The sequence below is a fragment of the Anguilla anguilla genome, chromosome 17, assembly GCF_013347855.1.
Source record: "Anguilla anguilla isolate fAngAng1 chromosome 17, fAngAng1.pri, whole genome shotgun sequence".
Taxonomy (NCBI): Eukaryota; Metazoa; Chordata; class Actinopteri; order Anguilliformes; family Anguillidae; genus Anguilla; species Anguilla anguilla.
The window spans coordinates 9,653,664-9,679,645 of NC_049217.1; the positions used below are offsets into that span (position 1 = coordinate 9,653,664).

Sequence of the window (25,982 nt, forward strand, 5' to 3'; positions counted from 1 at the left end):
GCTGACAGCCTCAGTGCGGCTACTTACCTGTACATCTCATATTAAACCTACAGTAACCTCGCTCTGCCACACACACGCACACACTACACACACGCGAAAACACGCGCACACACACAAACATGCACACGCCTGCACACATGGACATCGCGTGGCTGCTTTACTGAACTGAGGTTCAGACAATGACATCACAGAGATTTTGATGAAGTGGCCAGGAATGGTTTTTAATCACGAGAAAATTTATTAAGCCATCACAAAAATTAAGGAAAAATAGCAGAGCTTTCCAGCAAATGGATCCAAAACAAAAACAAATGTAATTCATCCAAAGTAGGGTCAGTAACAAGGCAGACGATGGACCATAATATCTCATAACATCATAGTGTAATAAACTCTCATCAATTCATTGGATTTGGTCAGTTTAAGAGAATGTAAGGCTTCCCAGCAATCATTCAATCAAGCTGCCAAGTCTCTCTCTCTCTCACACACACACACACACACACACACACACACTCACGCGAACACGCACCACAGAGAAAGTAAGCATCAAAGGAAAACACAATAATTCTCAAGAGTCATTCGCCCCTTAACAAATCAATTTGCAACGACTGAATAGTATATAATTGGCAGTAGAACTGACCTATGCGCAGCTCTCCTAATGGTTGCAGCAATGACTCATGAGAGTACAACACAGCATGTGGCCTTTCCAGCGATTTCCCTTGCTTGCACAGAAGTGAGTCTGTCAGTGTTTTACGTTACAATGAGCAATTCTGGAGAGCTCGTCTGCGACTGGACCACTGCTGTTTTCACATTCAGACCACTTGACTGGAATGAAGGGTGATTTGTCCTGGATCGCAATGCTTACATTCGACTGAACGTTCAAGTTTGGCACAAAAACGTATTTTAATTTGAAAGTACAATCTCCTTATTGGCATAGAAAAAACAGACATACATTACAACAAAATGCAAATAAATGCTGGACGCATCAACTATTACATAAAATACTTTGACCAATTACATTAAAAATCTCCCCTGGACATTTAAGACATTGGGAGAGTAAGACTCGTTATTAGCAGTTTAATAATTTTTGTAAAAGGCAAATTATTTAAAGATTAAAATCAGATCACACTACATCAAATGAATAATCCACACAGATTAAAACTCAACATTAAAAATCTAAGGAATACACTTTAAAAGTGCCAAAATATACAACCTAAATTTGAATTACTTCATTACTCCCAATATAATACACATCATTTTCTATAATATGCTATATATTCCGAGACATCAAAGTATGTACTCTGTATATTTTGGACTATATACTTACTATACATTTATATAAATATTAAGAGCTTGTGAAGACATATAAGACGGTGTACCAGCTTGAATCAGTGCAGTCCTGAGCTACGTATCCCTGTGTGAGAAAAGGAAGATTCTCATTTCACTTCAAAAAGAGAGAAATCTCAGGCAGCTTTCTGTTGTGCTGCTGCAAGTGCTGGGTGTTTTCACAGTGCTGGTTTCAACTCCACGAGCGGTCCGATGCCAAAAGAAATGACCAGACCCAACACCACTCCTTCCCTAAATACTCAGCTTCATGAATGGTGATCTCAACTTAACTTTCTCCATGCACGGCTCAGTGGCGCCCCCCCGCTGGACTCAGTCCGTCTTAGTGCCCTTCTGCCTCCAGGGGTACACCAGCTCCCCCACAAACAGCTTCTTGCACAGGGCCGCCCAGGAGTCCTTGGGGTAGCAGTTATAGGTGGGAGTTCTGTACCACTGCAGCACAGAGCCATACTGCAGGGGGTTGATCTGCAGACAAGAGAGAGGGGCAAAAGAAAGAGACAGAGATGAGAGAGTGGGAGAGAGAAGAGGGAGGAAAGAAAGATTTATAGAGAGAGTATGAGGGAGTGAGAGTATGACACAAGAACAGCGAGATAAAAACATGAAAACAGAATGAGTGTAAGAGAAAATGAAAGTAGGCAAGAAAGAGAGGGGGAAACAGAGAGAAAGAGTGAAAAAGGTTGATCTCCATCACTACCCTTGCCCATACAACACACACTTTTTATAAGGGGCACACACAGTGTAGTGTTTAAGGAACTGCACTCACAACCAGAGGGCTGTGGGTTCACTTCCCCGTATGTATTAAGGAAGGTGCTCAATGTGCACCCTGAGCATCAGCGCGAAACCTAATATACCATATACGGTCATGTTTACCATTTCCAGCAACACCCATTAGAATACCTGCCTAATTACTACAAGGATGTGAACTCAAACAATTACGATAAAATGATGATGATGATGACTCTTATTGTAGTAAATGGTCCCTTCTGTGGGGTGTACTGGCTCCAGTGTGTGGTAAGGCGGATGGTGTACCTCCATCAGTAGGTGCAGGGGTTTGCCAGGTTCCTCACACAGCACCCGGAATTTAACGCCCTCTGCAGGGAGAGATGCAGAGAAAGAGCTGGGAAGTTAGCGTGGACCAACCAGGTCCAAACCAAAAAGTCACATTTTTAAACGCCTGTGAACCTGCCTGTCCGCCATCAGGGGCCAAGGACAGAGACGAGACAGGTGCTTGAAGAGACGGGACAGGCTGACTGGCTAGCTCAGGTTGGAATGTACAGTGTAATCATTGTCTAAAGATAGGGTGGGACGGTGCCATTCATAGACCGGTCTGCCAGTGCAAGCTATTTGATATGAACGTGGGTAGCCAGGGTGACACCATCGTTCTTAGCCGAGCGGGAGGGAGACCACGGGTATACAATTCAAATTTACCAAAGCTGACAAGAATGACTACAGGTGGCACATGAGGTGTTGAACGGGATCTGCTACCGTTGTAGCAGCGTTGCGCAAACGTCACTCACCTGCCAGCCTGTAGGGCCGGCACAGCCGCAGGCCCATGGCGAACAGGGGAAAGGAGTTGATGAAGTCCACACTCAGGTGAATCAACCCCTGGAACAGGACCACCACCAGGCGGAGCTAGAGCCCAAAAGACGAAGGCGCCTTCAATAACAGTGCCACGAGCTTGCAAGTGGTGATGGGAAAGTGAGGCTTCTTCATGAACCCCAAAAAATGTTTGGGGGAAATTGAGTTCTCTGTGACTCACCAGCACTCGTGTCATTTATTTCCCGCCTGTGAGATTCAAAGCCTTCTGATTGGCTTATAATAATCGGCGATTGACAGCACATCACAACACAGCACCCCAGAGCTCCACGCATTACATGGTCTATGAAGACTCACTAATCAACACTGACAGTCAACCCTAGTCACTTAAATCCAAAAGACATTACAGGAAGAGAGTCATTTCCAGTCCTGCACAGCGGATGGTATGTTGAGTCCAGAATGGAAAGAAAATACCCCATGTGCTTATGGAAAAGCATATAAAATATCATACAGTATCATACAATATCATCCCTTTGTTTCTGTGATCTGAAAGCATCCCCCAGCAGTTTCCCTTTAAACTCCCCTAAGCAGCCGGGCAGACTCACCAGGGTAAAAACGAGGTAGTACAGAGCGGTCGTGGGCAGCAGGAACAGCAGGATGGTGAAGAGCAACGTTCCAATGAACAGCTGAAAGATACAGACAGACCTTTTTAAGCTTGGCCTTTTCCAGTCATAGGCTAACGGGCTCACTAGCTCAGGGGCGGCCAACCGCGGTCCTGAACAGCCACGGCGGGGACTGTACTGTCAATCAGTGCCAGGTGTGAGGCTCACCTGGTCCAGGTCGTAGGAGCAGGAGTCCACGCGCTGGCGCAGGACGTTCCACTTCTTCCCCCTGAAGAGCCGCCAGAGAGAGGACAGCCCGTAGATCTTCAGACAGTACAGCCTGTGAGAGGGCACATGGGCACACCTGTCACTCAGGGTTCACCCAATAGCGTGAGCTGACACTGCCACGTCAGTTCCCTAAACAATTTGTTTCAAAATTATTTCTCATTCATTTTCTATGAAGGAACTTCTGATGGCCCTGCATGCATGACAGGTGTTTGATATGTGGCGGATATCATCTATTTTTCATGCCACAATGAGTAAATGTACATGACAGAGTTCCGTACAGCCATTAATTAGTGTTAGTAAATATGTTCAATAAATATTAATACCATCGTCACTCAATCGGTGCCATGATCACTCACATTTCAGTTAAGTAAATAGCATGGGTCACCTGCCAAAGAGGGTGCATGGGTGAACTGAGAAATTGGCATGCCACTCACACCCATATGGTGCAAGATCCAAAAGAGAGGAAGTGTATAATCGCCTCGCTGTTTATCGCTCTGGGTTTCTGAGTACGTGCAACCTCAACGTTGGAAGGGAACACCTGTGATTCGATAGACGAAGGTCTCAACTGTTGGAAAAATGGCTTTTATCTTTAGCGTCTGTTCCTAGCCTGAGGCCGTTTAATTTGCATTGCAGCCCATTGTCTAGGAAGTTCCTGATCTTGATAGCAAACTGAAGGTTCCCCATATCAAATGGCCTATTTTCACCGCAGTGAAAACAAAGGACACACCCACGTAGAGCCATTATGCTTTTTCAAAAAAAATTTTCCCCAGTGCTGGGAAAAAGCATTTTCCCCCTTCTTGATTTCCTCGATTATTGCATATCTGTCACACTGAATGGTTTCTAATCTTTAGACAAAATGTATAATTTGACAAAGGGAACCTGAGTAGAAAACACATTTTTAAAATTATGATTTCATTTATTTAATGAAAAAAGTTAAACACCCATATTCACGGCGCTGTATATCCAATGAGACTGGGAGCAGGGGCTACTTAAGACCGAGTCCAGCAAGAGCCTCACCCATAAGCCTGGAGGGCTCAGTGTCTGCACTGCTACTCAAATCCCGGTCATGGAGATGGGCCTTAGAGCCACTCAAATGTCTGTTAAACTTTCTGTGCCAGTCTTAGTCCAGACTGCTGAAATCAGTCTTCAGCCCAGCCAGGGGGGAAAACGACCGTCTCCAGTTCAGAGAATATTCTCCATCCCCAGAGGGCTGGATTTTCACCAATTTGTCAGATTACTTCATTAGCTGTTCAAATCTGCTCCCACTACAAAACTAATGAATGAATGCATCCAAAAATACACTGCAGAAAAATGATTCTTGAATAATGAATGGCCCCATCGCATAATTAAAATATGTGTAATTTACATTTAGAAAGGATTAGGCTGTCAAGCAGATCCGAGCAGATAGTGTAAAAAAAGCGAACATTCCTAGAGTAAAATGAGTTTGACCTGGCATATGGTCACTTTTCATAAACAAAGCCGTGAGGAGAACTAAGAACAAAGGTCTGTGAAATGTGGCACGATGGCAACACAACTACTTCCCATCATGATTAGACACAACCAATGTAAACAATGTACCCGATAGCCCACTCGGTCATGTGCAATAGCACAGTTCTGTAAAAGACAAAGTTAGAGGGCAGTGAACAAATGGCTTGAGCCAAAAATGGCGCCCCCTGGTGGCTAGCTCAGCAGGATAGAACACATTGAACAAACATGCAAGAGACTTGACAGGCAAAACTGCGCATGGGATTATGTGATAACCCCTGTCGAGAATAATAACTCACCTGGCTCCGTAGACATAGAAGCAGTAGATGTGGAAGGTGAGCAGGGCCACAATGTCTGACAGCACAGATAGGGCAAAGGTCAACCCCAAGCACGCACAGAGACCCATGTACCAAAGGAGACTCTCAATGAAGGGAGACATCAGGTGGATGTAACCTACGTGGGGTACAAGCACGGTACAGCTGAGTTTTAAAGCAATCCCTTTATCCATCCTGGGGGGTTACTAGTGGATGCATGTATACAGGTGTGTGTGTGTGTGTTTATGCATGCATTTCAACTTGTTTCAGCAGTGTGAAAGCAGAAGATAACTATCTGGTTAAGCTATAGAATCTTTGCCACTGCACAGCACACTCACTGATCCACAGATGGATGTGGTAGAGGAAGAACCGGCCAAGGACTTCGTCCAGAGCCCGGTTCATCTTAAATCCAGCTGGAGCTCCCATCAGCCACTGCAGTAGCTCCTGTAGCTCCTTGGCAACACGCTGCAACGCAGGAGAACGAGTCAACCAACACTGCGGTAACTATACATACATGTTGCCACTGGCATTGAGAGTACACAGGCTAACACTCACATCAGCCACTGGCACGAGCGTGTTAGCGAGGCGGCTAATTCGGTTTTCCCGATACAGCCAGGAGATGAGGAGCAGTCCCAGAGCCACGTCCACAAAAAAAGACACAAAGATGTTGGCTTTCCTGCAGGGAAAAGCAGGAAAATTTTCAAAAACTATGTAAAAGCAGCAATTTGCAATGAGAATAAAAATGTAAGTGTGAATCAACACACTAATCAGAGAAGTAAACAAAAAGGAAAAAAACATAATTGCAAAAAGTACCTATGTCGCATACAATGTGACAAATAAAATAACAAAACAAAAAAAAAAAAACATTATATAAAAACAATTGTGCATATAATATCTTATTTGAGTTGCCTGTAGAGTGCCTGAGTCTGATAATACTTCCAGTGTTACTTTCTACTGTATCAGACCTGTGTTTTGTAGTTGTTCCAATGACCTTTGGTATGCACTTATTGTACGTCGCTTTGTATAAAAGCGCCAGCCAAATAAATGTAATGTAATGTACTCTGGACTGGTGCCTGTAATTATCCTGGTTATTTGCACTTTGTGTTGTGTGCCATCACGGTCCTAGGACAAAAACATCTTCCAAACATAATGTCATTAATGTGTAATTAAACAGAACTGAATAGTGCCTACAGGTGTAAGGACTAACTGAATCCTACGTGCTTCAGTTGTGAATTCAGAGCACGGAGGACCCCTGACCCAAAAGCCCGCACCTCATGAATTCTGCGTGGCCCAGAGCTTTCTTGGGGGAGCTCACAGTCTGAAAGTGCTCCGTTCTGTAGCTCAACTGCACACAGGTGGACAATTTACTGGACACGAGACGCACCGGCGGTAGGTTCAGAAGCCTGTGCGGCGGGGGGGGGGGGGGGGTTTCAAAAAGTAAGGAAAGCACAAAGCATTTCTTACAAAGGCAGCTCTCTTTAAAAATACAGCAAGTCTACATGAAATTAAATATATTTATCATATATACATACAGATGTACCATATGCAACCACCCGAGGTGCATTTTTTAAGAAAGAACGCAAAAGAACGAAATGTTCCTATTACACTTTCAGGTGTAAAATTGTTGAAACCGGCATTAAAATAAACAATGTCGAAGCAAGCAGCGTATCAATAAACTGTGCTCTGAGTGCTGTGCAATAACAGTCATTTAAAAATACACTGCTGAGACTGGCAGTTATAATAAACTGTGCTATGGGGGCAGAGTACAGAATGAAATAATTATTTTTCATCTAACTCTTGTTGGAGTGCAGGATGGATCAAATGTACTCCATCAGTGTTGATTTAACTCTGAAAGTTTCCTGTGTAATAATGCGCTATGCTGCAGCTAGTGAAATAATCCACAGTGTTACAGTGGCAGTGTAATAGTACAATATTCAGGAAGGCTGTTTTATAATCCACACTGTGGTCTGGGCAGTGTTCGGATGAGTCCCTTTCCGCAGACGTGTCTCACCTGGAACTGCAGAGCCAGGTCCAGAGCGAGAGCAGCCAGGTGAGCAGGAGGCAGAGCGGGACGGAGGCCTGCTTGGCTAACTCCACGATGATGCTGGCCTCCCGGCCCTCCGACTGCCAGTGCGTCAGCTTCAGGGGCCCGTCATCGTACTTGTCTGTGAGGAAGAGCGGCTGGCTCTGCGCCACCGTCGAGAAAACCAGGCGAAGCTCCGATGGCTCCGCTCCCATCACAGTGGCCACGCCCCCATCCCCTCCCTCGAGTGGGTGAAGCTGGGACAGCATCACCTTGCGCTGGTCATAGTGGATGAAGATGACCCCTCCCCCGTCTCCGTTATCGCCTTTGCTGTTTTCGCCTTCCCCTCTGGGTAGCTCGCCATCCCTGTGGACCACCTGACAGGTGAAGCCTCTCTTGCCCATCTCCCGGCTGAGCTGCAGCCAGCGGCCGCGGGGGAAGATTGTGCTCAGGTCCCTCAGGAAGCTCTCCATCCCCTCCTGGCCCTCCTTTGGCATACTCCAGGAGCCCAGCACAGCCAGCTCCACCCGGCTCTCATTCTGCAACTGGCTGAGGTACCTCTTCACCTGTCCTGGGATGAAAGGGTAGTGGACAACGGCCAGGACCACGGCCGAGTCCTGACCCGGGAGCCAGTGGCCAATGAGGAGGCCGCTGTCCGCCATGTTGCAGCACCGGGGAAAGAAAATCTTCAGCACCATGGCGCCAGGTCACAGATCACACTGGATGATACTGTAATAAAAAAAACCTGCAGGGAGAGGAAATGATTTTATAACTACACAATATAATACATTACTCATTACAATACACACTTAGTACCACATATGATGCAAAAGTAGTATTGAGTTAAAATAAAAAGATGTCCACAATTTTTGCTTTGTTGTTTTAATCAGCTCTGTCAGCCCAATATATTGCCACATTAGAAGGATAGCTTGCCTACATTCAGAAATGTCTATTCTCAAAGTTAACAAAAGTCAATGTGGACGAATATATAACAAACAATTCCATGGATACTCCTGTAAGGAGTGCATTCACAAAAGCAGAATAGTATGTCATATATTTTCCAAATAGAGAAATCATACATATAATCATTTAGTTCGTCTCGGATGTCACATGCGCTGCGAGCTCCCCAGTGAAGTTATTAAACTAGGCCCAAAGTGTCCTCTTGTCCTTCAAATATTGAACCCTGCAAGCGTTTCTATGGAAACCACAGGCCCCGGGGGAAAACAAAAATTGATTTTTCTAGCTGTGTACAGTGCTCAATTATATTATGCTTCCTCGTCGTTAGTTAGTTCCCAACAACCAACATTAGTTAAGTTACCTAACGTTAGCTGTTCGTAACAAGATAGTTGTAGGCAGTCTAATTTTTCAACTAGCAAAACTGCAAAAGCAAGGAGGTCATAAGTTTTCTAACATTAGCCAGCTAACTAGCTATTCCGTCTCATTCACTACAAACTAGACTAAACGTACTGCATTTTAGCGTGGAACAAACATGTTAACCTTACCACTGATCATTTCATTGTTAGCTAGTTCCAGTCTTGACTTAATATGACACTACCAAAGCAATCCAGCACTCATATTAGCCAAAATGTATATCGCGAAATAATAATTACACACTTAGCTAGCCATCAGTCAAGCTAACATAGTTAGCTACCGACATCACTGTAGGCCATTTTTAAGTCGCGGTTCGTCACTGAAACTATTCCGGCAAGCATATTTTTTAGAATGAATAACTTCCGTTCCGACGTTGAGAGACCCTGGTTTTCGTTTTTCTTGTAACCTGGTGTGAGACGCAACCAAAATTAGATGGGTATATTAGGTATTTTTATATCGCATTTAGTCTAGGCATTTAGCAAACACTCCAAAGCGACTACACTGCTTAGCGCTACATTATTTTCCATACACAATCAATTTATACAACTGGATAATTGTTGAAGCAATTCAAGTTAGTAGCATACCTTGCTCAATGGTTCAACGTCATCCACACCAAGGAATCAAACCTAGAACCTCAGAGTTGCATGCCCAGTTCCATGTTGTGCTGCACTGCCTTCCAATCTGCATGATTATTCATAATCTTTTCAAGACTAATCTTACCGAATAAGTGTCAACCTCTGCTGTATAGGCATGAGGTGTACTGTGTCATTTTCTTGTTGTTAAAACACATTGCTTTGTCCTTCTGAGATTATCCCCCACATTAATGGCACATTGAACTGAATTTATACAATATTGAATAAATACCTTAGCTTAAAGAAAACATTGTTGTGATAGACAAGTACTTACCCACAGTGTTCTCTTCTGTGCTGTTAGTGGTAATAACACAGTGCGAAGATGCAAAGCATTGAAAACCACCTCTGCCTATGACATTGCAATAAAAGGGCGGGCTGGCCAAGAGCCAGCATAAGGATACAGATAACGGTGCACCCCTGCCATTGTGAAAAAGAATGTTTAGTCAGTTAATTCAGGACTCTGCAACCCAAGATGATTTCTTTCAACAAAAAGAACACATTTGCAATCACTGTCACCCAGGCTATATGTGCAGTCTGATATCAAGTCTTTCAGCAACAATTTCCGGCTAACGTCTCTGAGCAACAACTTCCTAATACACTTCTGCCTGACCTTTTTTGAGTTGTTGGTTGAAGCAGCTGATAAGACATGGGTGTAGCCCTTTACAAAGTGGACTCGGCTAGCCACTAACTGAATAGTGTAATGGCACAACTCACAGTATGGAAAGGAAAGAGTATGTTGGCATCCAAATGTAAGATTTACTTTTGTTGGTGGTACACATATTTTCCTGAGTGTACTTTGAATTCTACACTGCTAGAAAGATTTCTAGCAATCACTTACCTTCTACTGATCATCCTGCTTGCTGAGTTCAATATTTTAGGTCTATTCATACACGTTAATGATGTGAATTGATGGGTGTCTGTAAAACATTCATCTTGAAAGCCAGCCCAATGATATTGGGCTGCACAATACAGCCACTAATCATGGACTGTTATCGGGTACCCCCACCCATGTTAGTTTAAAATGGGTATATGTGGTTCCACCACTGTGGGTTACAACAAGAGCTTAATTAGTACAGTGGATGGGTGGAAACGAAATTTCCTGAACTGGAGCCCGTCAGGAACATAATTGGGTTGCATCGAAAAAATAAACTACATTTACCATGAAACACCAGGAAGCAGAAGTGTTTATGGGAGAACAAAATGGAACACATGGCTGTGATTGTAGCCATACATTGTTTTGGCGTGCAGCGTCTAGCTTTAATCGCATCGTAAATTATTTCATTACAGATGAATTAAATACATTTTTATTTTAAATCATGAATATTATAAATGATAAAATTGGCGAGGATGACAGGAAGAGCGTTAGAGGCTGCCAAGATATGATATTTACTTTCCAAGTCTCCTTCTTCGCAATGTGTCGATTGTCTTCGTTTCCATGGAATGTAAGTAGGCTAACTAGTAGTACATAAAGTTCTGGATTTTTACTAGTGAAAATTGATTACAAATGCTAACTGTAATTTAAAAAAATGTAGTGGGCCGTAAGCTGTCGATTTTGTGAACGATATCTTAAATCTTGTGCTTTGTTTCCTAGACCCTTGAAATGAAATTACAGTGTGACGAATCTTCTGACATTATCCTTGAAATTCTGAACAAGGTAGTGGTATCTCGTTTCATTATATCGAGCAGAACTGTCAGAACTGCCCGTTTAACCAATAAAATGTATGCATTATTGTGTGTTGCGTGAAACGGCCTCAAATCGTATCATGTCTTTCGCAGACGTGTCTTCATTCAATATGTCGAAAGACTCCCCCATCTGTCAAGTACAGGCGACTCTTCCTCTCCGAATTGATTAAAAGGGTGAGTAACTTGTTCAAGAATGCGTTTTTATTTTAGTGAGAATATAATTGGTTATAACACACATCAGAGGCTACTCAGTACTAAAACATTTAATTTATTTGAAGATATTAATGGTGATTACCCTCTTTAGCATGAAGCCACAACTACCGAACCACTGGATGAACTCTACGATGCTTTAGGGGAAGTTTTGGGTGCGGAAGAAAAATCGGTGTGCTACAAAAGCTACTTACTGGTACAAAACTCACATCTGTAATGCTTGCACTTCTAAACCCTCCAGTTTTATCTTTAGTGTCACCTTCAATCTACACAATTGTTTACATTTTACAAAACTACGCTGCTCACCGCGACTTATTTCTCTCTTTAGCCCTCCGGAGATGCTGTCAGTCTTTCGGAAAGCATGGCCGTCGTTTCCGAGGGAACCACAGGGCTGGTGACGTGGGAAGCGGCGCTCTACCTGGCAGAGTGGGCCCTGGAGAACCCGCAAGTCTTTGCAGACAGGTAGGTATCGGTTTCACTGGAATTTCTCGCAAAAGAGCAGAACAAGGCAGTCTGGTTCCAGTGTTTGCTTGTCTGTCTGGGATGTATTTTCATGATTATGTTCTTATGAAATTATAACTTTTTTTGGAATATTTGAATAACACAAAAATGTATCAATTGAACATGGAGGCACATGCAGTTTAAAGATACATTTGGCAGCTATGCATATGTTTGTAACGTCTCTCCCCCCACCCCCCCAGGAATGTGATTGAACTGGGTAGCGGGGTGGGGCTGACGGGCATCGCCGTGTGTCGGTCCTGTGCCCCGCACCGGTTCGTGTTCAGTGACTGCCACCCCAGCGTGCTGAAGCAGCTGCGCAATAATGTGCGGCTCAACGGCCTGTCAGTCAGCAGCGGCCCCCATGCAAGTGTTACAGTGGAGGAGCTGGACTGGGCCACCGTCACGGAGGATCGGCTGCGGGAACTCCGTTTCGACACGGTCATCGCTTCAGGTGCGTCGGCAAACGGGACAGTGTTCTGCATCTGCTCTTTTTGCAGTTCATGGGGAGTCTCTTTTTTTAGACAGCAGATTGGGTCTGCGATTGCTGAGAAATACTGCAATATTACACAGAAGTGCTGATGGGAATAGTAGTCCACAGCCAGATTAGATGGACTTCACCTGTCATTCGCACCTTTGCAGAACATTCACCAGTCAATCTCACCCCTAGCTCACTTTGCCCTTAGTGATAACAATGTATTTGTGCAATGAATAAATGCGTTAAAATGAAGTCTGTTTTTTTGTTTTGGCACAGACGTGGTGTATGACCCTGTTATCATTGGCTGTCTGGTGGGGCTACTGTACAAGATTTTGAATTGCACAGTCCAGGGGGGCAGCTGTGCAAACATCTACATTTCCTCCACCATACGAAATCCAGACACCTACAGCTGCTTCAAGACACAACTCGGTTAGTACCAAACGGTCCCTTTCTCTCAGACTGAAGTTAAGAGACGACAGACTAACTGGAACCTGTTGTCTCTCTTTGTTTCATCTACAGAAAGTGCTGGAATCAAGCAACAGGTCATCAGTGGTCCTGTCAAGCCAGTCTTCCCTTACAACAGGACCACTTCCATTGAGATAATAAAACTGCATTTATAAAGGCATAATGTTTATGCAACACAATGCTTTATAATAAAGTATTTACATGAACAGTTCTAGTGTATTGACATACATATATTCAAGTTTCAATTTCTGTGTCTTGGTATTGCAGGAATGTACGAAAATACTCTGCAGGCACGCTGAATCAGACAAAAAGCCTGACTGAACTGTGAACTTTGAGCTCCTCAAAGGACACCTAAGGTTGCTATCTGTGAAAACAGAAAGCTTCACTGCAGAAATGTTCATTAGATAGGGCATCTTTCTGGGGATCATTTTCTGGAAAAAAAACGTACACAAAAAGAACCACCATGGAACAAATTAAGTTGGGCATACAAAATGTGTGCCAAGTCAATGGCTCCTGCAAGGGCGCTTTACAGATGTTGGGCAACTAAATGCTTTTCCTGGGTTTTAATGTCCTGTGAAACCTGCCCCCATTTGCTTTTTAAGTGCACATTTCACTTTCAAGGGCAATATTATTTTAGTTCAGCTGTTTTTGATTGACCCAATTTCACTTGACTTGGGGAGGGGGGGGTCTTTGGTCAGCTGGCGTCAGCGGCCAGCAGAGGGAGGACAGTTCTATCCCAGCTCTCGTCCCATCGCAGCTGCTCATTGGTCCTCAGGTTCCTCCGAAAGCGAGCCAGCCTCCCCTCTGTTCCCGGGAACTCTGACAGAAGTGTCTGGTAGAGAAACAACAGGAAACTGAACTTTCTTAACCTTAAAACTACTGACAGTTTACAGTGACTACAGGTTATGACACTATGACTCATTTCTGCTCTCTGCCTTTGTGTATGCACTCTTGTACATTGCTCTGGATAAGAACAGGTCCTACTGTAAATCTAAATAGGGAATTTACCCTTGCAAATAAGGACTAGAGGCAATATATTACAAATACATGCATGACGATAACATTACTTTAACATCACTAAAATTCACGAGATCATATACAAGACCAATTATTTGAATTGGAATGGATCTACAAGGTCTGATTTCTGCACAGGACTGGGGACAATTTGTTCAGAACATTTAATCTCTGTCTTTTCAAGGACTACAGAGTAATTGCTACCTCTCGGTCAAACACAGTTGGCCAGGAACTTGGTTATTATGACAACAAACAGTCAATGGCGATGCATGTAATGGTCTAAAACACTTGTCGAGTTTGGTATTCTATAGTCAGACACCGTTAAACTTCAGATGCAGAACTTATGTGAATCCTGGCCTCACCTGTTTAGGTCTTTTTGTACATTTTTTAATGACAGAAGAAGCTTTCTCTCCTACCTTCAGCTGTTCAGCTAGCTCCTGGGAGTCCTTGAATATCAGCCCGTTCTCTTCATGTTTCACCAGCTCATGCAAACTGAGGACAGGACCGTGTGATTGCTATTAATGCTTTCTAGGGTTTAAATGCTTCAAATGCTTTGGCTTTGTTGACTGAGCGCAGAATAAGGCTGAGAAGGCCAAGCTGACAAGATCCAATCAGAAGTTAAAAATGGAGACAAAATCTCCAAGACCCAGCCATTTAAATGTTAATTCATAATGCAAAAAAATAAATAAACCCCACACAAGAGCAAGATTGTAAAATTAACAGCACAACACAGCCCCCTGGAGGTCGTGTTTCTCCATGCACCCAAGCTCACCATTGGAAGTGTATGGCACAGACTGGCAGGCAGCAGCCGAACATGTCCACCACCTTCATCGGCAGATCCAGGCCACTGGAGGACTTGTGCAGGCAGACTCCAAGATCAGCTGATCCTGGTAGCATCAGATGTGGCAATGTGAGGGGAAGTTTAAAAAAAAAAAAAAAAATGCATCGCCCAAACATATGCCTGTCTGTCAATGCTCAAGAGTTCATTTTAATTTTAATCTTATTGGCTTTGATGATTACTTAAAAAGTACCCTGAAATGATAAAAACTGACTTACATAGTGACTCAGCTTATACCTGCATATTCTTCTGCCTTTTTCAAGCAGCAATAAACAATCCCTTATTAGTATAACAAGGTTTCTCTCTTTTTTGAGAGATATACATTTACTGTATACACTGTATACACTTACCGAGAAGGATGGGATAATCCTCAGCTTCCAGCCAAGGTGTGCAGATCTGTACATGTTTGAGCTGCAGTCTGTCAATCAGTGCTCTGTAGTGCTCCTTCTGTGGGCCTTTACCTACAGTACAGAGAGAAAAAACAAGAATTAAATGCAATTTGCTCATAGGAATCACTAGTCTTGCTAATGGGACACGTTTCACTTGTGAATAAAGATGACTCTGACTTTATATCACTTCCTGTTCTGAATGTGGTCTTCCAGCAGTCAGACAGAACACATCACAGAACTGTGACAGCGTACCTGTGATGACGCAGACCAGAGGAGGCAATGAGGCCCCGCCCTCGACGAACTCCTCATATTCTGTAAAGAGAACGCTGGTCAAAAGGAGCAATGAAAGCAGGTGGTTAACCATGAGAACCTCTCAACTAAATGGCGGGTTGATTATTTCACCTGGTCCTGGTCCACTGCTAAAAAGCGGGCCATATTTCCTTGATTTTGACATACAAATAAATGCATACAGGTGTTGTTTTTTCCTTCACAAAATTATATTGTGGTTTGGCAGCTTAATTTCAGTGACTGCTCAACTCACCATAATTTCAGTGACTGCACAAACGTGTTTGTACTAACACTTGCGATGCTTGCAAGTCAAAACTAAAGGACATGTTGATCGAGGTCATAGTTTGCCATGACTTTACTACAGCAAAACACTGTTCAGTTATTTAGATCTATCTTATAATTGTGGCATTCTTACACAGTTCCTGAGTTACAACAGAAACACGAACAGTCATTACCTTCCAATGCTTTCAGCAGAATGGAGAAATCCTCATCTTCTGTAAAGCGAGAAAGAACAAAAAAAATACATTATGCTTACTTAACATCATGTGAAATGTTTCACATACAACTGTTTCAATGTATTACATTATTTGTAACATACATTATTCTGCATGTGTTTCTGTTAAATGTTTTTATCCATAATTATTAATTTTTTAATCCCAGACCCACATTTGTGTGGTGTACTTGTATAGCACTCAGTATTTCAATGAAATCACATTTTGATTGGACACTTTGAAGAGGTTAACTTCTCGCAAGCTGAAATTCTTACACACTCTCAGGCACCAGACAGCCCACCAGCACTGCTATATTCTGGGACCCCCCGTGATCTCAGAGGGGGAAGGGGGGGGTGCGGTACTGACCGGTCCAGCTGGTGCTGCTCAGCAGCAGGGCGGGGCGTCCGTCAGCGAGGGTGACGGTGCCCGTGCCCCCGTCCCGCTTTGTGAATGCCGTCCTCTCCACCCCCTCGCTGTGAGCCTCCTCCCTGTGCAGGGACACAACCATCACCGCAGTGTCACCTCTCAGACTGGGGGGCATCATATCCCACATGTGCTGCTCAGACACTGACCCCAGATGAGCAGAACGTTGACCTACGGTGGTTTAAACGGAGAATAGAGATCCCTCATTTTCATAAAGAGACCGTGCCGGGCCTCCAAAGGGGCCTCCCTAAACATCAGGGGGGGCTTGTCGTACAGTGTTGTTGCCCTGTAAGAAGAGGAACAGGGATGCGTCATACGTCGCACACGAACTCCAGATAACTCCGGAAGATTCCTCAGTGTTTATCTGTTTAGTGATTTAACATTTTAAAATGTTAGAAATTGTCATGCATAAAGGTGTTGATAATTTAGTTATCTCCATGTTAATGCAATAACAGGAATGCCGATTTGGAAAATTGAGTTTGGAGGCTCACTTTATGCTCCAGTTTCTCCGCAGGTCTTCCTTCATGGCGTTAGTGACACAGAGGTTGTGATGAGAAAAAACGCCGAAGAACTTCTCGTACCTGGCCAAGAGAGAATTATAATGACTAGAGTCTCTTGTGCATTCCTGACAGGGTTTTTCAAAAAGGGACCACAGGATTCTATCAACTGTCTATACAGTCCAGTGGTTAAGACGGACTGTGATGTAACAATGCTTTGGTGCAAAACCTGAATGAAGCATTTGCTTACATGACTAAGTTCCAATTTGGCCCAAATACTTCACAGTCTGTCTTAACCCTATTTTAAAACCCGAATTCTCCTAGATATAACACTGCATCGGCAACAATGAGAGGTAATGCGGATGTACTGACCATTTGGCAACCCGGACGATGGGATGCTTCTCTCCATGAGTCAGTGCCATGATGGTGTAGCCGTAGTTGTGCCAGTCTATGATGAACTTGCTGCCTCGTAACAAACACACCAACCACGTCACTGCAATACCGGGCAAACCAGGGGGGTTCTAGAGTAGAAAGTAATAAGGACAGTTAAGCTTGGGCTTGGAATTAGAAAATTAGTGAGTCTGTGAGCATCATTTTCAATGTATTTCAGCACCAAAGATTAATTTAAGCCATTGATTGAAAACAAGGTTTGTCAACTCCAATGCCTAAATAACTGCTGAAAGAAACCACAAAAACCCATAGAGACTGCTACCCTCCAGGGCTGCAGGCTGACACCCCAGAACTAGGGTGATGGGCTCATTTCCACCCCGTGACTATTTTCAGACACAATTATTACCTGCATGAGAACATAAGAGGGAGCATCGATCTTCAGCAGCACATACAAAAGTTGCAGTGATTGTAAAATCACTTTGGTGACATATCTGAGGATTTTTGGGCCAGCTGCAAACAGCAAAAGACATAATAAATACCATTTCCTTTCATCAGCAAATTCAAGCATATTTTCCAGTTTCAGAGTAAAAATAAAAATAGATCTGTGTACATGGGAACATTTCAGGAATTCTTTGTAGTTACCTGTAAGCCCTGTCAGTTCTGAAATTGGGATAATCTTTATTCTCTCATTTCCAAGAACATCTTGGTGGGGCTTTGTGCCTGAAAGTAAATATACACTTTCAGATGTAGATTAAAATGTGTACATCTTTATCAAGCCAAATCGTAGTCATATTACGAAAATATGATTCGCCTTCCATATTGACAAGCAAGAGCATGGCATCACTGATGGTACACGGAAAGTATTATAATTGTATTTCATAATAAATGCAAAGAGGGATTCCAAAGCATAGCTAATGTTAGCTATAGAGTCAGGGACTAAGTGTGCTCATTGTCTTCCAAGTGACAGCTTCTCTCATAATCCCAGTTCACACGACTTCAGGCTAGTTAGCTAGCGTCAGAGGAATGGATCTGGCTATCTGTACAGCACGTGTACATTTCAGCACTGATAGCTAAAGAGGACTTCAATAATTTACCAAGGAAGCCAACAAATGAAACGTTGTATCCGTGTTTGCTGAGGGACACGACATGGTACTGCATGCGAGGACTTCGTCCAATATCTCCCAACACCAAGACACACACGCTGCGGTTTGCCAGTCCGTTACTTGCCCGCAACCTCCTCGCTTGCAGGAACAAGCATACAACAGCGAAAGCCAGGAAGGTAGAGTAAAATAATCCATAATGCCTGAAATACAAACCGCACGCAAATACTGTTAGAAGCAACAAAACTACAATCACAGAGGACTTCGTGTCCGCCATGACTGTTTTCCGGTATGACGTGGCCCATCGTGAAGGCACAGAAGCTGTGATTTAAAGGGACATTGCAACCTTTGTTTGAATCCGCGTTAGTGGATGTTTGGCTGAGTCCTCCGACACAGTCCTGCGCATAGTCATAGTGTAACTTCAAATTAAACAGTCACAGTCATTTAATTTGGCTTTTTAAAAATATATAACACATAAACCAGATGTAAGAAGACAGGAATACAGAATTCATGTTTTTTATGTATATTTTTATTAAATAGAAAAATAAATATAGGATACTACATTTGAAAATCTTCAAGGCATGAAATTCATGAGAGGGCAATGTCTGTTGTGTCATAAAGGTTAAATATCCACTTGCTTTAAAATGACCAAACAAATTTCAACAATAACATAGGCAACATCTAAATGTGTTTTGTAATTAAATAGGTGTGATTCTCTTCTTTATATGCATACTATGTTACAGGTGTAAGGTTGAGTAATTGGACAAATAACCTATTTTTCAGCTGACAAAATAGCATTGCAATATAAATAAGAACCAATGAAAGATGATACATCTCCTGCATTATTCAGCTCTGTTATATAACTGAATACATTTGAGAGCTGACTGGTGAAAAATAATTGATCTATTGGTTTCACAAAGCCAATTCAGGATAAAGACAACAAAAGACTTCCCAATGAAAAATTATCAATTGTTTTCTTTAGAACTGTCATTTAACATGTGTAGCTAAACTGGATATTCCAGTTTATCAGAACATTCTGAAAAATAAGAATTCAGTAGAAACTTTTCTTGATGGATGTGCATTGCAGATCATGTGAACGGTCCTCATCAGTGACCAGCGGTCCTTAAAAGGCTGTTTTCAGAGTCCCAGTCACATTCAACTAAACTCTTTCCGTGAATTTAATTTCACGGGGTGCCTCTTAAAAAGCGGCTCGCGGCTCATTGATTCCAGCCGGTGATTTCGTAGAGGAGTGCTTTGAGCAAGCGGGACTCGTAGGTCACAGTGTTCCTGCCAATATGCAGCCGGTCCTCCTCCAGCGGCTGCTCGATGATGGCTGGAACATTCTTTCCGTAAACTTGAGAAAGGAAAGAGAAAAAAAAAGGAAAAAAATTGTTCTGTTGATTAACGTGGAAACAAAGCGTTTTCCTTTCCCTTAACTGCAGTTGGCGGTAATGCAACACCACTTAATCCAATCTCTGGGACACCACGTCCAGCCCTGGTATGAAACTCATTTAAAAAATCTGACCTATGTAAAATGCCACAGGTGAAATCATACCAACTGCAAATGCAGCAGTCGTACTAGAGTAGCATGTCATTTTAAAGTCTTTTTCAGTCTACTCACGAAGAAACACACCAGCTGTGGAAGGGCTGCCACATGACCTTGACCTTCCTCATATGTACAACTTACCAAATATATACTACTTAGTACTACCCCTATAATATAATAATAATAATAATAATATGTACAGCTGTGCGCCTGTAGCAGAGGCCTAAGACGTACTCTCACAGTGCTCCAGAAACTGCACGCACTCCTGCACCACGGTGTCCCTCAGCATGATCATGTGCTTGGCCATGTTCTCCAGCAGCGACAGGAAGCAGCGCTTCGCGTAGAACCACGTGTCCGTCCCCAGCTGCGCGACCAATCAGAAACAGCGCCTCAGCGACCACTAGCCCCCCGACATCCAAAACCTTACACACACTCCTTTTTTGGGGGAATGGTTATTAATGAGTTTGAGGAAAGATAAAAGAACCACATAAAAAAGATTCTACACTATACAAACAAGGTCAGTGATGAACTGCAAAGCACAGAAACAGCTATTCAAAGTGGCCAAGCTAGCCCTGTTTACAATGTGACAAGTGGCCATACCTTCTTATTGTATGGCTCCAAGCTCTTAATCACACGGGAAATGCCAAAGTCGTAGTTCCCTTTAGCACAGTACAGGGTTCTACAGGGTAAATACAGAGAAATTACATGAAGGGGGCATGTGGCGGAGGTGTGGCACAGTGGGTAAGGAACTGGGCTTGTAACCGAAAGGTCGCCGGTTCGATTCCCGGGTAAGGACACTGCCGTTGTACCCTTGAGCAAGGTACTTAACCTGCATTGCTTCAGTATATATATCCAGCTGTATAAATGGATACAATGTAAAGTGCTATGTAAAAAGTTGTGTAAGTCGCTCTGGATAAGAGCGTCTGCTAAATGCCTGTAATGTAATGTAATGTAATGTGTGTAACACAAAATACAATTTCTTAATGTCACAAATCAACTGCCCACTAATCAGGACACTATAATGTAATCCAGGTGTTGATCAGTTTATATACGAAACATAAAATTCTGTACATATTTTGTCAATGTGTCACAGTGGGTTCTTCATCCTATCAGTTTAAAAAAGGAAAAGCTACAGGCTATGGAGTCAGAGAGTCACACTGTGATTGGTGAATATAAGTACAGATAATATCAGCTCTGTGAGTCATAGTGGCACTGTGATTGGCGAGTGTGAGGGCCAATAGCAAATAAAATAAAAGTACCAATAGCAGCGGCTCTATGAGGCAGGACTCACCCGATTACCAGGTTGACAATGCACAGGTGAAAGACCTTCTTATCGGGGTCGTCGTACGATATCTGCTCCTCCTCCTTCTCGATCTTCCTCATCAGCTCCTCTGCCTTTACAAAAGCATTGCAGGACAGAAGCACACCACACTCAACCTTCAGAAATCAACGCTTTCTATTCACGTTCAAGGAAAAGACTGCAGGCATATTTCCTAAGGAACACGTTGGACCACCATATTTAAATATCCAGCCAATCATTTCCTTTTCTTTTTCTTCCCCTTGTTGAACCACCATTTCTCTTGTGTAGCTTTTTGCCAGTTGCTGATTAGAAAATGGCCGTGTGATCGCACTCACCTCTTCGTTCTGGCTCGTCATGATGTAGGACACACACAGGTTGGCGAGGACGATTGCACTGACGTTCAGGATCTGGGGGTTTGGGCAACAGAAACATTATTCCGCCGCAAGAAATAGTACGAAACTCAGTTGGAACAAAAAACAAACGGAAAACACTTCAATTCACCACACAGAAACTCCCATGCAGGACCGCAAGCGGGTGATTCACAAACAAATCTCCAACCAGGAAGGCAGCAAAGGTCAAAGGTCAGAGGCACGTTTTACCGAAGGCTTTCTCCTGCACGGACATTCCTGAATGTTACACTGCTCCAGCTGGCAGGCACAAGAGCACAAGACAATTTGGGGTTCAGGGTCATTGCCATTTCTAGGTCATTCTGTGTAGGGTTTCTGTAGTGTTCATGATGCGGACGACATTCCCACTCTCAAGACTTCCTGGAAAACCCAACTGTGTAAATGGATGCTAATGTAAAGCGAGGCCTCTAAGCTCCAGTACTGGAGAGCTGCAGTGTTTCTGGACATGATGTCCAGTGCAGCTGGGTTGGGTTTTTCAGCACTCAAGTGCTTCGTTTAAGCCACGGTGTAAAGAGTCCACAGGCCTTATTTCCAAGGCCAAACGTGGCTGCAGATTGAAAGCAAACCACAACAACCTGCAGGCACCACAGCCTTCCAGGCCATAACCGAGATCCTCCATGTTAAGTCATGTAGGTACCTGCTGAGAAAGTAACAATCCTCAATGTCTCATCACAACACAAACAAACAAGGGAGGCCATTTCTTTGACAGCACACTTCTGGGGGACTTATATTCTACTCACTGATTGGTTATAATGAGTCTGCACACTGATCGGTCATAACGACTCTATTCACCGATTGGTTATAATGACATTAAAAGACTGGGACGCCGATAAGGCTCCAGGGAGATTCGGACTGAAAGTCAGGTGTGCGAAACACAGAGGGAGTCGCACTCACGTTGTCGTAGTGCTTCTTGACGATGGGCTCGTAGAAGCCGATGGCCTCCTTGTACTTGTTCTCCTGCATGAAGAGCACGTGCGCCACGTTGAGCTTCCACACGTCGTGCTCGTTGCAGAACTCCACGGACTTGCGGAAGATCTTCTCCACCATGTGGTAGTTCTCCCGGTTCCAGTAGATCTTGGCCTGAGCCATGAGCACTGGGATGTACCTGCAACCCGACAGCAGCACACCGAGTGAGCGGGTCAGGAGCCCCTAAGAGCACACTGTGGGCTCATGGGTAATGAACCCATAACAGCACAAAGGAAGCTTGACTGGGTGTGAAACTCAAATCTGATTATGTATTACTGAGGGCGAGTTGGCTCTGAACCTGTAACACTATAATGGAGGAGAATGGGTATGTATTCTGCAGCAGGGCACTGTGGGTAGAAGGGTACGGCACTCAAAGCAGCAGAAAGGGATGCCGGATGGGTAGAGATCTCAGGTCTGATTGTATTTGAGCCACATCAGCAGGGCAGCAGACACTCAGGGGGAAAGCCCAGTGCTCTCTATGTGAACGGAACGCCACTCACTTCTCCAGCGCTTCGTCGTACTCGTGGACAGCCTTCTTCACGACCTCGTCGTCACGGTTATGCCTGGCCTCCTGGACCTTATTGGTGGAGAGAAATGAGGAGGTCCGATTAAGGCCGAATGACCGTTAGTTTAAAGAGGTTCGGTGCGCCGGGCGCGAGGCGTCCCCTCAGTCCGGGGGTTGGGGAGGCGCGGGTGGAGTCGGGGAGGGGTCGGGCAGGATCAGGGAGGCGCGGGTGGGGTTTTGGGGAGGCGCATGCGCGGCGGCGCCTCACCTGCTTGGTCAGTTTGCGCAGCTGCTCCGTCAGTTTCCCCGCGATCTCATCAAACTTGCGAAAGGCCTGCATTCATAGAGCAGAGCCCGAAGGCGGAATCAGTACTACACTCTCAAATTAGAGATGCGTGATAACATAGGGGACGTATCAGTATCAGCTCAAACCTATGATTATGGCTGATACAATGATGTGCCATAAATGTGCCAGGTGACATGTTCCTGCAGGGACTTCATAGCTCTAGGCTCATGTTCTCTGCTTAACAATAAAGTAAGCATGTATAAAATGTCTTGTTATAAAAATAAAATGTGTTACATGTTTCCTTCATAAGTTCATATCTACCTCTACTACTTACATGAATATGGAAACTGGGTTTGAGTTTGCATTTGTGCTATAATGTAAAACAGAGTAGTACCGTCTGACAAATATCAGTGATTGATATCAGCCCCAGAATTTTCATATTTTACATCCGTACTTAAAGCATTTACAAAACTATCACATGTGGATTTCATCAATGATAGAGGTAACTACAATGCATGTACATACATATATATATATGGTCATTGTTGTAATGTGTGCTAATTCCTCTTTACCACTGTAGCATTTACATGGGACTGTCCAGTTCATTAACTGATTAATCAATACATGAAACTTAGCACTGGATGAGTGGTATGGTTCATTAAAAAAATATTCCAAAGCTAAAAACATTCCAAAGAAAAAATACATTTCTCAACATCTGGAACATGTTGGCATATTGCAACATTGCCATACTTACCTCCTCTGGTGCAGTCTGGCAGGTTATCATGGCATCCAAAAACTCGTAGAGATACTGAAAAGAAATGTTTTACAGGTGTATGAAACACTGAAAGATACACAGTATACCAAACTTTTCAGTGGCTTCTTTTTAGGAATGCCCAACTGAGGCAAAACATAAAAACAGACCCAGATTTAGTTCCAAACCAAATATGTTTTCTCACCGGAGAGAGGAACTTGTACGTCAGATGTGCATTTTCCGCCAAAACATCTGCAGCCAGGTCAAAGTACTGCAAAGATAGCCAAGCAAGAACCATTATAGCCTAATTCAAATCACATTACTTTCCAAATGCTACCTGGAGTGACTGTTTCTTATATAAAACACTTCAAACAACAGGTTCCTTTTTTTGTAATGACCCCATTAGTGTTCACCGACCACAGCAGGATCGCCGCTTTGAACGTGAAATGAAACGTTCTCATGCAGATGCATTAAAAAATGTTCAATGGGTCCATTTTTGAAAAAATATGACCTCCATGATTTTCCACGAGGCCCAGTCAGCTAAATCTCCTGGCAACATGCTGAAACACATGGGAGGCTGGCTGACACTAAAATTATACTGCCATTACACTGCCAACATGCATCGGAGCTGCTTTGTGCTTAATGTCCCCAGCACCTAAACGGCATTCTAAAAATCCCCAAAAACAACCTTGTTTTGGTCTTCTGCTTGGAAACTCCGGCTGTTTCCTAAAATGTGCACCTTGAAACCGCCATTCAACATGCATGTAAAAATTTGGTAAGCACACCCTTCAGCTCCCCAGGACCCCTGTGTTAGACAATAGCTGTGTGCTTAGGTCCTGGTAAGCCCCCCTGGGGTCCTTAAAAACTGACCCAATATATGGGGCTATTACCCAGAATCCACTGCACAAGCTCACCTCGTATTTACAGTACAGCAGGAGCAGGTTGCCGAAGGTAACCGGGGGAAAGGGGTTCTGCTGCAGGAGAAAGGCCAGCTTCTCAAAGCCCTCTGTGGGCTTGGAGTCCATGTTCATCAGGGCCTGGTTGTGAAGGGTTACTGGGTCCAGCTCCTATAATACAATACAATACAACACAACTCACTGCAGGACCGAACAAACAATCCAATATAATGTAATGCAATCTACTCCAGAACAATCCAATTCAGCCAAACCACAGAATTAAAGCAGCTTATCCTCTTTTACCTCTATTTGAGCTAAAGTGTGTGCTTCAGATAAAGTATGGTATTGTGTTACTGCTAAAGAGATGTTCCTGGCATTAAAATAACAAAGATAGTAGTAGTCAGCAGTAGTGCCAGAAACATGCAAATCAAGTGAAATAATACAAGAGATTCTGTTTATTTAATGCAGTACCGGACCATGAGTGGTGAGTGCAGTTTGATATGAAAACTCAAAACCCTGAAATGCACTTCAGCAAATGCCAAGTGCTTTTCATGAAATGTTTTTCATGGATATTCACGCATAACAATATATTAACTACATATCAATACCACGAAAAACAAATGAATTGCTAACCTTCAAATATGTGAAAAATAACTTGTCACAAGTGCAATATCCTCCCATTAACACAGGCAGTGGGAAAATACTGCACTTGTGGCAAGCCTCCACTAGAGGGCAGTAGTTATCAAGTCACAGTGGCTTGCCCTTTGGAGCTGGTGTCTCACATCACACATTTCCAAACTGGGTGAAGGGTGATCCACAGAGGGGCCACGGGAAAGGAGATCAGTTCATTTGGAGATAACCGCCTGACAACATGTTTCGAGGGACCTTTCCAGCAGAGATGAGGTGTACACCTCCAAATGCGAGGACAGTGAAGACGGTGAATAGAAACGTAAGCACTGGCTAATGCAGGAT

At 43.6% G+C, this 25,982-nt stretch overlaps 4 protein-coding genes across 8 annotated transcripts in view; 1 reads left to right on the plus strand and 3 right to left on the minus strand.

Moving 5' to 3' along the window:
* Positions 1–215: 215 nt before the first annotated feature.
* On the minus strand, positions 216–10,127 carry pigq (phosphatidylinositol glycan anchor biosynthesis, class Q). 4 transcript variants are annotated; one of them, XM_035399183.1, is made up of 12 exons: positions 9,864–10,127; positions 9,542–9,638; positions 7,575–8,331; positions 6,835–6,966; positions 6,119–6,239; positions 5,902–6,028; positions 5,549–5,702; positions 3,705–3,816; positions 3,480–3,560; positions 2,856–2,970; positions 2,368–2,429; positions 216–1,803 (listed from the first exon to the last, which is right to left on the minus strand). In XM_035399183.1, exons 3-12 carry the CDS (start codon positions 8,282–8,284, stop codon positions 1,651–1,653), a joined length of 1,767 nt encoding a protein of 588 aa, XP_035255074.1. In that variant the 5' UTR covers positions 8,285–8,331; positions 9,542–9,638; positions 9,864–10,127; the 3' UTR covers positions 216–1,650. The 4 variants fall into 4 exon arrangements, with proteins under 4 accessions (XP_035255074.1, XP_035255073.1, XP_035255072.1 ...); XM_035399182.1 differs by lacking the exon at positions 9,542–9,638; XM_035399181.1 differs by lacking the exons at positions 9,542–9,638; positions 9,864–10,127 and adding an exon at positions 9,087–9,280 and having other exon boundaries at positions 7,575–8,330.
* Positions 10,128–10,760: 633 nt separating this feature from the next.
* Positions 10,761–13,134, plus strand: eef2kmt (eukaryotic elongation factor 2 lysine methyltransferase). Its single transcript, XM_035397008.1, has 8 exons — positions 10,761–11,031; positions 11,181–11,243; positions 11,366–11,446; positions 11,577–11,678; positions 11,811–11,944; positions 12,184–12,434; positions 12,735–12,887; positions 12,978–13,134. The coding sequence occupies exons 1-8, from the start codon at positions 10,906–10,908 to the stop codon at positions 13,076–13,078; spliced, it is 1,011 nt and encodes a 336-aa protein (XP_035252899.1). The 5' UTR covers positions 10,761–10,905; the 3' UTR covers positions 13,079–13,134.
* alg1 (ALG1 chitobiosyldiphosphodolichol beta-mannosyltransferase) lies at positions 13,084–18,671 on the minus strand. Its single transcript, XM_035397007.1, has 13 exons — positions 18,348–18,671; positions 17,896–17,973; positions 17,660–17,763; positions 17,236–17,384; positions 16,858–16,947; positions 16,542–16,652; positions 16,310–16,431; positions 15,908–15,946; positions 15,417–15,476; positions 15,126–15,236; positions 14,710–14,824; positions 14,354–14,429; positions 13,084–13,755 (listed from the first exon to the last, which is right to left on the minus strand). Exons 1-13 carry the CDS (start codon positions 18,628–18,630, stop codon positions 13,618–13,620), a joined length of 1,476 nt encoding a protein of 491 aa, XP_035252898.1. The 5' UTR covers positions 18,631–18,671; the 3' UTR covers positions 13,084–13,617.
* A 189-nt stretch (positions 18,672–18,860) lies between these two features.
* The window catches only part of flr (fleer), a 19,773-nt gene continuing 12,651 nt past the window's right edge, over positions 18,861–25,982 (minus strand). The window contains exons 9-20 of one of the 2 annotated variants that reach the window (XM_035399337.1): positions 25,029–25,181; positions 24,320–24,385; positions 24,118–24,171; positions 23,346–23,411; positions 23,073–23,149; positions 22,501–22,711; positions 21,799–21,846; positions 21,535–21,606; positions 21,191–21,294; positions 20,500–20,578; positions 20,134–20,263; positions 18,861–19,707 (exon numbers count right to left, since the gene is read on the minus strand). In XM_035399337.1, coding sequence (XP_035255228.1) covers positions 19,571–19,707; positions 20,134–20,263; positions 20,500–20,578; positions 21,191–21,294; positions 21,535–21,606; positions 21,799–21,846; positions 22,501–22,711; positions 23,073–23,149; positions 23,346–23,411; positions 24,118–24,171; positions 24,320–24,385; positions 25,029–25,181 — 1,197 coding nt within the window. In that variant the 3' untranslated portion in view covers positions 18,861–19,570. The remainder of the gene's footprint in view (positions 19,708–20,133; positions 20,264–20,499; positions 20,579–21,190; positions 21,295–21,534; positions 21,607–21,798; positions 21,847–22,500; positions 22,712–23,072; positions 23,150–23,345; positions 23,412–24,117; positions 24,172–24,319; positions 24,386–25,028; positions 25,182–25,982) is intronic. The other variant, XM_035399338.1, reaches the window with a different exon arrangement.

Excerpts from the sequence above, each read along its gene's own strand:
- alg1 (XM_035397007.1), bottom strand. The coding sequence starts at position 18,630 with ATGGCGGACACGAAGTCCTCTGTGATTGTAGTTTTGTTGCTTCTAACA. Across the intron at positions 15,477-15,907 it reads TCTGCTGAAAGCATTGGAAG|AATATGAGGAGTTCGTCGAG; the intron begins GTAATGACTGTT and ends TTCTCTTTACAG. Across the intron at positions 13,756-14,353 it reads AGCTAGCTGAACAGCTGAAG|ACACTTCTGTCAGAGTTCCC; the intron begins GTAGGAGAGAAA and ends TTTCTCTACCAG.
- eef2kmt (XM_035397008.1), top strand. The coding sequence starts at position 10,906 with ATGAATATTATAAATGATAAAATTGGCGAGGATGACAGGAAGAGCGTT. Across the intron at positions 11,032-11,180 it reads TGTCTTCGTTTCCATGGAAT|ACCCTTGAAATGAAATTACA; the intron begins GTAAGTAGGCTA and ends TTTGTTTCCTAG. Across the intron at positions 12,888-12,977 it reads CTGCTTCAAGACACAACTCG|AAAGTGCTGGAATCAAGCAA; the intron begins GTTAGTACCAAA and ends TTTCATCTACAG.
- pigq (XM_035399182.1), bottom strand. The coding sequence starts at position 8,284 with ATGGTGCTGAAGATTTTCTTTCCCCGGTGCTGCAACATGGCGGACAGC. Across the intron at positions 3,817-5,548 it reads TTCTATGTCTACGGAGCCAG|GCTGTACTGTCTGAAGATCT; the intron begins GTGAGTTATTAT and ends GCCCTCTCACAG. Across the intron at positions 1,804-2,367 it reads CCCTGCACCTACTGATGGAG|ATCAACCCCCTGCAGTATGG; the intron begins GTACACCATCCG and ends TCTTGTCTGCAG.